Source organism: Prosopis cineraria, unplaced genomic scaffold (genome assembly GCF_029017545.1).
Source record: "Prosopis cineraria cultivar Desert tree isolate PC_DT_omini unplaced genomic scaffold, ASM2901754v1 PC2, whole genome shotgun sequence".
NCBI lineage: Eukaryota > Viridiplantae > Streptophyta > Magnoliopsida > Fabales > Fabaceae > Prosopis > Prosopis cineraria.
Genome location: NW_026555333.1, coordinates 38,824,865 through 38,836,272, shown reverse-complemented (window position 1 = coordinate 38,836,272; position 11,408 = coordinate 38,824,865). Strand labels below are relative to the sequence as shown.

General features: G+C 35.7%; 1 protein-coding gene across 1 annotated transcript; it reads left to right on the top strand.

The window, feature by feature from the left end:
- The first annotated feature begins 272 nt into the window (after window positions 1–272).
- LOC129303990 (uncharacterized) lies at window positions 273–10,911 on the top strand. Its single transcript, XM_054943601.1, has 5 exons — window positions 273–442; window positions 5,133–5,447; window positions 6,745–6,946; window positions 9,331–9,559; window positions 10,350–10,911. Exons 1-5 carry the CDS (start codon window positions 296–298, stop codon window positions 10,588–10,590), a joined length of 1,134 nt encoding a protein of 377 aa, XP_054799576.1. The 5' UTR covers window positions 273–295; the 3' UTR covers window positions 10,591–10,911.
- The last annotated feature ends 497 nt before the right edge of the window (window positions 10,912–11,408 follow it).

Below are 11,408 nucleotides of genomic sequence, written 5' to 3'. Positions count from 1 at the left end.
TTTATCGAAGTTAATAAAAATTTTAAATCTCATTAAATTTGTTTTAAAATTTAACAAGTTAAGGAGTAAACTTTCAACATCTTTATCTTTAATAAATATTTTTAAATTTTATTACTGATATTTTTATTTAAAATATTTAATAAAAGTAAAAATATAAAAAATAATATTAAAATTTTCCTCCTCCTTCTACTTATCCTATAGTATATCTCAATAATAAATGAATATGCCCAAAATTTATTCAGAAAACTTGAATGTACCAAGAGGAAAAGACTAGTCAAACAATCAAAGAGCATACATGGAAAAAACAGAAACAGGGCGCGAGGTGGAGAGCAAGAGAAACGAAATGAAGAAATCAGGAGGAGTAGAGAAGAAGAGGGTGCGACGCTCCTCCGCAGCCGCCTCGAACGGTGGCAGAGATCCCAACTCTGACCCACCGCCGAAGGTAGTCTTTTTTTTCTCTGCCTTCTCTTTCCTCGATCTATGTTCCCCTTTTTTGGCCCGATTTTTTCCCCGTAAATGTGAAATGTTGTTGTAATTTCAATTCTTCGTCGGGTTTGTTTTGGCCAAAAAAAAAAAAAAAAAATTCTTCGTCGGGTTTAATTACGACTTTATGATGATTTTATGTTATCACAAAATAATTTTGATAAATTGCGGCTGTTTCTACTTGTCTTGCCAATTGCATGTTCTTTAGGGGCAAAGCTGATTGCCGCGGGTATTAGGCAGCCATACGCTGGTTTGACTCATAGGCTTCGCATTTAGAGATCATAACGTATTTTGAATCATTTGTGCATGTCGATCGCAATTAATCTGTTGGATAATGTATATAAAATTGCTGTAATTTTTACTCGACCTCAATTTGTTTTGCCCTTAATTTGGCTGCTAATTAACGGAGTGACGTAAAGCCTGAGTAAAAAGAATTTTTGGTCTTCTGGGAGTTAGGATTTCGTGATACCCTTGATTTTAACGAAGGCACTGCTGAAATTAAAGCATATTCTGAAGATCAAATATTAGGAAGCTACTTCGTTTATAAAATATTTTTTTTAAATTTAATTTTTATATTATACTGCACTCACCTCCCTGAGTTATTCAAAACCTAAATACAGTAACACATGCTACAGCTACACCTTTAATTTATTCGAGCACCTTGTCACAACCTATCTTCAGATAGAAGAGAACCTGTAAAGTTGTGGAGTTTTTGGAGACCTCTAGGATAACGGAGAGAATTTTAGGATTGTCAAAAAGGATCTTGTATGTTCTAAAATGTTCTAGAAATATCTAGAATAATCTAGAATTATCTATAAAAATATACAAGGATCTAGAAGTTTTTAGAAGGTTCTAAAAACTTATGAAGGAATGTGGAGATATTTAGAATATTCTAGGATGTTCTAGAATATTACACACATATTTTGAAGGTAGTCTCTAGAAATATCTTTGTAAATATCTAGATATTTATTGCAGATATTTCTATAGAACACTTTAGAGGAGGAATGTAAATTATAGGATTTGATTGATCTTCACCATCCGTTAAGGAGGTGGGAAAACTTGAGAATAAGGGAAAAGTCTATAAATACTCCTGACCCTTCATTTGTAAATAGCAAGCAAAGTTTTAAGCTTTCAAGTTTTTTCATCCAAGCTATCTTCTTTATTGTGTTTGAGTTTCCTAGTTTTTTTGCCTACATTCTGAGGGTTCAGCTGACTTAGCAAAAATCAAGAGGTTGATCATGTTAAGGTCAGCACAGTTCAAGGATAGGGGAGTTCTAAGGCCGTAACAATATGGTATCAGAGCCAAGGTTCGAGGGAGCCGTGGCTTGGGTGGATACTCGTAGGCAAGGATGTCGGGTGTAATTGAGGAGGCACTTGCTCACGTCGAAGAGAGGGGAAGGGAATTTCAATCTCCACACCATGGTGGTAAGAAGGCACGAGGTACTAGTGAGGTACGTTTAGAGAACTTTGCTATCCTATTAATAAAAATTGACGCCTTATAAAAGACCATGGAAGAGGTGGTTGGTAGAGTAGAGATGGTTGAAAGTGACATGAGTATGCTGGAGGACCACTCTCAAAGAACTTGAAGTGGCAAAGAGTAGTGTGGAAGCTTTGCAAAACTCTAAGGATCAATGCAAAGAGGCTAGGAGATCCTTAGAGGCAAAGGTGATGGATGCCATTACTGTAATAGAACAACAACTCAACACTCTCATAACCTCGTTAGAAAGAAAATGGAGGAAGCTACTATTGGATGAAAATAGTGGAATAAGAGAAGTGAAGATGGATTTTCCCAAACCATAGGAATTCAAGGGTGTACGAGATGCCAAGGAAGCGGAGAACTTCTTATGGAAGATGGAGCAATATGCTTACACCTTGGGGATAATGGATGATCAGACCAAGGTATGTACTACTGCTTGCTTCCTTACTAGTAATGTAATGTTATAGTGGCGAAGGAAGCAGGCAGACATGGACAAGGGACTTTGCACAATCAACACCTGGGAAGATTTTAAGAAAGAGTTAAAGAGGCAATTTTATCTAGAGAATGAGGTCTATGTAGCTCGTAAGAAGTTGAGGGAGCTCAAACATAAGACTATTATCTTTTACTATGTGCAGGAATTTACCTCTGACTCTTCAGATTCCTAATTTGAGTAGTGAAGAAAGTCTCTTTTACTTCATTGATGGTCTTCAAAATTAGGCCAAGCGTGAGTTGCAATGACAATGTGTTAAGACCATTGATGAAGCCCTAATGATTGCTGAAAGCCTCTTGAAGCTTTAAAGGGACAGAGGTGAGTCTCCTAAGAATATATTTTCTAACCCTAATCTTGAAAATGGTGGGGAAGGAAATGGTAAAGGAACAAACATTTAAGGGAAAGTGATGAACAAGGGAGATACTAGAAAGGAATCCCAAACAAAGCAAAAGGAGAAGAGGGAACTTCGCTACTTTATATGTCAAGGCCCTCTTAGGATGAAGGATTGTCTGAAGCTAGGGTCATTATTTGCTTTGGTGCAAAGACAGGAAGTGCAAGAGGAGGAAACAAATCCTAGGATAGGAGCAATTCAATTCCTCAACACTTTTAAAGCCCAACCTTCACGAGGCAGTGGATTGATGCATGTGAAGGCCAAGTTAAACGGGAAGCTTGTTGGCATCACAGTGGATACTGGGGCAGACTATAATTTCATTTCTCCAGAAGGGACTAGGAGGGTAGATCTCAAAATTGAAAGAGGGGGAGGTTTATTGAAAGGTGTCAATTCTCCTCCTCAACCCTTAGTTGGCATTGCTTAAGGGGTCGAGTTATGTCTTGGGGATTGGCATGGAAAGGTAGATTTCTCAATTGCTTGTATGAATGACAATAAATCGGTGCTTGGTTTGGAGTTCATGCACAGGTAAAAGCTCTTATCATGCCATAGTAATGATATATTATGCATCCTTGAGGGAGCAGTTGCTTGTATGGTACCTGCTTCAAGGGGTGGGCAAGTATTGAAGGAGGCTAGCATGCCAAGAAGGCTAGGAATGATCTGATCTCATGGGGAGATGAATCATAAGAGAAGCAGGAAGAAGAAGAATCCCTGTAAGAGGAATCCTTGGTATATAGATCAAGTCAGTGATGAGGGTGTCACTAGATTAGGTGAGGGAGAATTTCACAATCTATGTTTAGATAGAAGAGAACCTGTAAGGTTATGGAGTTTTTGGAGACCTCCAGGATAACGGAGAGAATTCTAGGATTTTCAATTAGGATCCAGTATGTTCTAGAAGTATCTAGAGCAATCTAGAATTATTTATAGAAATCTACAAGGATCAAGAAGTTTTTAGAAGGTATTAGAAATTTATGGAGGAATGTGTAGATGTCTAGAATATTTTAGGATGTTCTAGAATATTCTTCACGTATCTTGAAGGTTAGTCTTTAAAAATATTTTTGTAAATATTAAGATATTTATTGTAGATATTTCTATAGAACACTTTAGAGGATGAATTTAAACATAGGGTTGGATTGATCTCCACCATCTATTAAGGAGGTGGGAAAGCTCTGGAATAAGGGGGAAGTCTATAGATACCTCCTTACCCCTCATTTGTAAACAGCAAGCAAAGTTTTAAACTTTCAAGTTTTCTCATCCAAGTTCTTTTCTCTTGTGTTCAATTTTTCTAGTTTCTTTGCCCACATTCTGAGGATCCGACTGACTTAGTAAAGATCAAAAGGTTGATCATGCTAAGGTTGGCATGATTCAAGAACATGGGAGTTCTAAGACCGTGACAACTTGCGCTCCCTTGCAGCAGAATTGTTAGCTAAGCTTGTACTCTTGACATTAGGCGCATCTTCTTGTCCTCTTTTGATAGTAGGTACAACTTTCCTCCCAAAGCTCCCAATGACCTAATTCAATGCAGCACACTTAGGTATCAGCAAACTGCCGGACTAATACTTCAACATTAAATTCTTGTTCATGCCAACAGGGTGTAAATGTTGGTTTTAAAATAATCAATGGACGTTTTAGTACAAAATGAATTTAGAGGGGGTGTCAATAGAAAATTCATTGATTATTTTACTCTTATTTTAAATGCTATTTAATTCTTAAAGGTAAAATATTTACAATGGGTATAATTTTTTTTTATTGTCTTCTTTTTTATGGAAAATATATGATGGAGGATGATTTAAAGTGAATTAAATCTTGCATTAAAATTTGGGTTGTTATGTTTAGCAATTGCAAAAAATGGTTTGTTTTTATATAAGTTTCTAGCTTTACATATTGTTCTGTGCTATATGTCAGTTACTTCTTTTTTTCATATTTTGGGATCTGTTTTCCTACTTATTAGATCATTTTGCTGAGCGCAATGGCAGATTCAGCAGCAATTTGTAAATGCATGGAATTTGATTTGTAAAGAATTCTGAAATAAATATTAACAATCCCTCTGTGACCACATTTGACTTATTCTAAATTTTAGTTCCCCCTCCCAAAAAAAAAAAAAAATCATTGTTTTCTGAATCTACCACTGCCTGGGAGTGTTTAAGTATGCATTGTCTTTTATGTTTTTCGGTGCATGGCGCACTAGATGCTTGGACTTGGGACCCATTGACTCTTGCTAACTACTGAATCACTTCAATTTGAAAAGCCAAAGTATTCTTATTATTTATTGATTGTCACTGATTGATTTTCAGAAACAAGCTGCCAAGAAAGATGTGTTTCAGTTGTTTGCTGAGAAGGTGAGGGACCATAAGGATTTGGTTTCTAGGTGGGCTGTTCTACAGGAGACACGTGTTGAATATTTTAGAGGGAAGGATTTTGTGAGCTTCTTGAAAAAACATCCCGAGCTCAAGGATATTCTAGAATCAGATAAGAATCTGGAAACAGAAGATATCGCCCATATTCTACTGAGAAAAAACCTTCTAGTGCGTTGTGACCGTGTGGTAAAGATTGTTCGTCCAGGGAAGAAAAAGCTGTCTACTTGGCCTGCACATTTAGAAATCTTCACTGTAAGTGTTTTTTCTGCCCCCTTTATTGATTTTTATGTTCCTAGAGTGACTGTTGAGTTATAATGACAATATTCAAAGGTTTTGCACATATATGTTCCGGGTGAGGATCAACAAACATTTAAGAATCTCCATGGGCACTACAATTTTCCTGTTTCTTTTTTGCTGGCTTTCTTTTCTCACCTGTTTCAATTCCGTTTACTCTCTGTCATGGATGGGGGTGGTTTCGTTTTTACAGACCTATGATAAAAAATTGCCAAGAAAACTTGTGCTCTTGCTGTTTGTGTACTTGAACTCTTGAAGCTTGACTCCTACTTTGGATCAGGCTGAACTGGGATTGCATTTTCAGAGGGGCCATGATAAAAATGATCAAAGGCTTTTTAGGAGAAATAATAGTTTCTTTCTATATTGTTGTAGAATAACACTTAATTGATGCTGATTTTTTCAATTTTTCATATATGACCCTACAATTCATTGATAAAATCTAGGAGTTTTCCTCCTGCTAGGAATTTGGTGAGCGCCAGCAAATGATTTTGCTTTTGCAATTCCATACTTGAACTGTGACTCTGTGACTGATACCAAGGATTATGGATGGAACTAAGATTGAAATTTTTGAAGTGGTCATCCAAAATTGAATTGGTATGGAAGCTGCGTTTTTAATATGGCTTATAGAATTATAACTAAATTAAAGGTAACATTTCAGTTTTAGAAGATTTTGAACATCCCAATGAATATATAGGTCAACCTTTGCATGAGATGGTTAATCATGCTTTGTTGGGACTTGGGAAGATGAATAACTTGATTATTGGAGCAATCACTTTGTGGGCCTCTTGTATTAATGAATTTTTCCTGCTTTCTTGTGTCATCGTATCAATGACTAATTTTATTGTTTGCTTTGTACGATTTCTATCTCTTTCTCTGGTTTGACATTTGTGGGTGTTTGGCATTAGAGAGATTGTTTTGTGATTTCGTTTCTTAATGCATGGCAGGGCTTTTCTGGTCTTGTGCTTTCTCACATGGAATACAAGGGAATATTCTATTTAACTTGCAGTCAAATGTGATTGGGGATTCTTTTAATCTTGAAAACGACTGAAAAAATAATGGCATTTTTCCAAACTTCGGAGATATTCTATAGGCCTTATAAGCTATCATTAAATTTTAAATGCATATTCTAATTGAAATCATTGCCTTGTTGCCCATTGGGAAGCTTTATATGATATGATCTGATGCTTTACTCTTACACTCTGCTAAGGAATTGATTTGATTTCTTGTGTTAACAATATTTGGTTGTCCGTGGCAGGAACAAGTATTTTCTGATAACGATGCATTTTTTGCATGGACATTTGTAAAAAGGCGCCCACTCTGGCAGACACTTCTCTCATTTTGCTGGCCTGTATTAACATTGGCAATTTGCTTATTTCCTGTGTATCCTCATCGCTGCAAGCTATTAATACTTTACTCATGTGCTGGAATCCTTCTGCTCATTTTCTCACTACTTCTGAGTAAGTTTGCGTGTCTTTTCCATTTGATCTTGTTCATTCTGATCTACAAATGATTCCTTTTTTATCCTCCTCATGACTTATTTTTTTGGATTAAGTAAACACATTTTTGTCCGACATTGCAGCACTACACCATGTGTTCATTTCCTAACAGTCATGCACAACCCATTGTTTTGTGATTGATGTGCAAAAGCTTGTGTTAGATTGTATTTTGAATGCTTCCAATATTAGTATAAACAAGCACGTATCTTTTACCCCAAGTGTGAATAGCTTTTGTTTTTTTTTTTTTTTTGAAATAATTATAGAATGACTTGAGCTATAACTTAGTGCCTTCAAATGACAAGGACCTTTGAGACTTTTTGACGATTTGTTGTAGTTCAAAATATTTTGGATTTTTACTTAATTTGAATTTGTTGATGTTTTCAACTGCATAGAATATGAGAAGGTAGCAGGGTTTGTGAGGTTATATTGTAATAATTGATTGGACACCATCATTACTATTGTTAATTGATCATCCTTTTTTACCCCCTCCTAGGCTCATCCGCACCCTCCTTGAAAAGAGGTGAAGTATCTTAGTCTGTGCTAGATGCTATTAAAGTTTTGTGCTAAATTTAGTTTCGAATCAATTAAGCATTGAATTTATAATGTTTGAATGGATATTATTAGATGAACTCTATGGCTGTTATTAAATATATTGTCATTTGATTGATAAATGACATTGTTCTAAAGGAAACTATTGCCATACAAGTAAAGGGATGCCTCTTAAGACTTCCAGATATCTGTTGTGAGCAGGATATTTTCAGCTCCTTTTTAACTTGAAATTTTTATGGAAGTCGAATTGCCAATGCATTTCTGAGTTCCACGTTTGATTCAGATATCTAACTGGAATTCTAGAAAATATGTCTCTGAGAGGTCATTGATATGTATATAGTCATAAAGACTTGTTAGAATCATACTCCCTATACTTGAAGGATGGGATCAATGTCATTGTAAATTTCTGTTGAGAAAATAATATATAGAACTGACAGGAATGATCAAAATATATCGTTGAATGATTTTATGGTAATATGTGGGTAAAACTTGTCAGAGATTATTTAAAAGCATGTAGCAGTTTTCTCTGTACAGCTTAAGCTTGAGTTCAAATTGTCATTGTGTTATGTAATAAATAGATAAATAGGAGTTAGTTAAGGGGATTAACAGGTAGTTAGGATAGGTAGTTCATTAGTGTCTATAAAAGGGAATAAATGGTCATTGTAATGGTTTTTCAAAACTAATGGAATCGTATTTGATCTTTTCTCTCGTTCGCTCTCCTCCTCACTGTTTCTCTTTTCTTTCTCTCTTTTCCTACATCACATTGACATGACATTGGTGCCTGTATGATTAAGGAGTCATCTGTTTGGCCTTTGCTGCTCCTGCTTCTTATAAATAAAACTATGTTCTAATACAGGTTTAGTGGCAAGCGTTTTGTTCACCAAAGGCTTTTATGTGAGGGAACATGTTATAGAGATTATGTCAAAACTATTTTTGGATTTTCGCTTGATAGTCTTGGCTTTTGTGTTGCCATGGCCCATGACAACACTGAACTTACAATCTCTACTAATACATGATTTTGATCACATGAAGACATCTGCACTCTTTATTTTGGGTGAAATACAAGTAATTGTTTTCTTAACGTGTAAAACTTCCTAAATTCTTATCACCTCTTAGCAAGCTGTAAATGGCAGTTTAAGCACTTGCCTTGGGATGCATGCTAGAAGTGGGAGATATTGTGCCTCAGGCAAGATTGGGATTGGCATTAGTTTGTGCTGGTGGTTAAAGTAGAAGGACCTATTTTAACTGGGATGATTTGACAAAGACAGCTGAATTGCATTTGCTTAATCGTTGGGCCAAAATTTGACCATTTCAGGCTTTCATGAATTCAGTGAATGAGCACAGATTTTGTGATTCCAACAATTTGGGAGCTGTAAGGCTGGTGACTCGCATTATTTGTGTCATCTATGAGGGAAAGCTCTTTGAAGCAGAATCGTAATTGTCTCCCTGCTTATGACATGTATATTCTCTTTTTTCCGTTGCCACAATTCCTGTTGTGTTGTGTTGCATATAACATATAGTGGCATTAAGGCTTCTTCGGCTGAGTTGCTTTGATGATTCCCTTTGCATCCTGCTTTTGTTTTTCAACCCTCATTGAGTTCTTGAATTATTTTCACTATAGTCTTGTCAAATGCTCAAGGAATCAGATTATTTTATGATTTTATCTCCATGTTCTTGAAACATGAATTTTGCTTAGTTTGAACATGGTTGATTGTGTACTTTCTCTTAACTAGTTGACCCTAAATTGCTTCAGTTTTTCCCTTGGGCCTCATGTATGGATTGTTATTATCTTGCAGTAAGAGCTACAGTATTTGGTGCTTTATACATAATTCTTGGAAGAAGGTATTGGTTTTTCCCTAACATTCTCGCCGAGGAGGCTACATTGCGGGAGTTATTCAGATTTTTGCCCAAGAAAGATGAGGAGGAGCGACCCAAGTGGACAACTAGGCTTTTCTATGCCATAGTTGCTGTGCTGGTCATATTATTGCTGAGGCATCATGCCCCTGATGAGGCTGCCAGAGCAAGGTGAGTACTAAACAGATGAGTTAGAACCTTATTTGCAGAGGACATATCCTGAAGTTGGTGAAGTTTAAACACAAAGTACCTGGCACTATACCGGTAGTATCAGTCAGCATCTTATGCTCAACTTAACCAATTTCACCTATCCTTAACTTTAGAGGATCCTGGATCCGTTGGATCTAATGACCCTTTACCACCTGCTGTTATACTACCTAGCCGTTCTGTAAGAATTGATTGGACCATTGACTAAACCGTTAATGGCTTAGTTTTGACCAAAAAATTGTTTTCATGGTTGAGTTGAGTTGTCATTGAACCAGTAATTGAAGTGATTTTCAAAAATACTAGATGGGTCTAAACCTGATATTAAAAAAGGCTAAATTTTTTTGAAAAAACCAGAAAAATTCAAAAATTAAACCCTACTAAAAGTCAACTTCCTTTTGGACCCTTCACATATATATAATATGATTTGGAATCATTTTCCGAAGAAGATATTGACTGCTGTGGATGTAAATGCAGATATATTTTTTAGCCTACTCATACTTGATTTAACCAATAAGTTATATTGTTAATTTGTGATCACGTGTTATTTTATTAACAATTAGACATACTGTCAATTTATTTCTTATATATGTTTTATGTTTGCATTTGATATTTTTTATTTAATTATTATATCATTGGTTTGACTTATTGAGACTTGCTTACACACATTTCTGGTTTAACATATGGTCCGACTTTTAAAACATTCATTGTTGGCTGTAATGGGAACTGAAGTTAGGACTGTATTGTCCTTGTGCAGGTACCAGAAGAGGGTATCTAACATAATTGATGATGTTCTTGAATGGTCTCCAAGCTTAGCCTTGTCTGGGATGATGGAGAAGCAACAAAATGTGGCTAATGCCACTGGCTTCACCAACGCTTCCTCTGAATCTGGAGCGAACAATACAAGTCCGGAGCATGATGCAACGAGAACTTCTGCGGAAGAGGATAATGAAGTTGAAAACATGAAGGATGATGATAAAGATAAACAAAATGACTAGGTGATAGTTATATATATATATATATATATATTTAAACCCAATATTTCTGGTGACTAGATCATAAATTTCTTGAGTGTGTAGTAAAACCATGTATGGAACAATAGTTTCCAAATGAGGTTTTGAACGGAAATACTACTCTCCTCCTTTCCTTCCTAGAAGCATGCTTCTGAACTTTTCACCTATGGGGAAAAATATTAGAGAGAGAAATATTGAATGGTATGGAATTTGAATTGATAAGAGAAGAAAATAGAGAAATCAGATGACGTGCGCATTAGTGTATGGTTTTTTTACACTTGATTAATAGAGGAATTTTGTCATTAACCCCCTGTTTGGTTCAGGGGGAAGGAGAGCCCCTTGTTTGGATAGTAAAAATGTAGAGGAGGGGAAGGAATTTTTTTTTTTAATCATATTATAAGTAATTTGCACATACTATAACGTTATAATTCAAAAATACCTTTCTTGGTTGCTAGTTGTTGTGCCTGCCCGTGCTGTCGTCAACTTCCCTCTCACCTCAACTCACACCATTGTCCCTCTCTTCCCAGCTTGTGCCGTTATATTTGCTCCCTCCATTCAAATCATCGTATTGTCCGCATTGGCATTTTGTGGGTTTGAAAACGTCACTTCTTTGTTTTTTTTTTTTGGTTAAATACAAATATATATTAATTTTTTATTAAAAATTAATAAATAGATAGAGAGGCGACGTTTTCTTTTTCTTGAAAGGTCACCTCTTTGTTATTGATTTCACCAAAATAATAATATATATTTATTATAAATCAAATTTAATATTTTTTGGTTTGAAATAATAAACAATAGTAAAG

Coding starts and splice junctions, on each gene's coding strand:
- LOC129303990 (XM_054943601.1), top strand. CDS start 296: ATGGAAAAAACAGAAACAGGGCGCGAGGTGGAGAGCAAGAGAAACGAA. Junction 5,448..6,744: donor CACATTTAGAAATCTTCACT/GTAAGTGTTTTT, acceptor TGTCCGTGGCAG/GAACAAGTATTTTCTGATAA. Junction 9,560..10,349: donor GATGAGGCTGCCAGAGCAAG/GTGAGTACTAAA, acceptor GTCCTTGTGCAG/GTACCAGAAGAGGGTATCTA.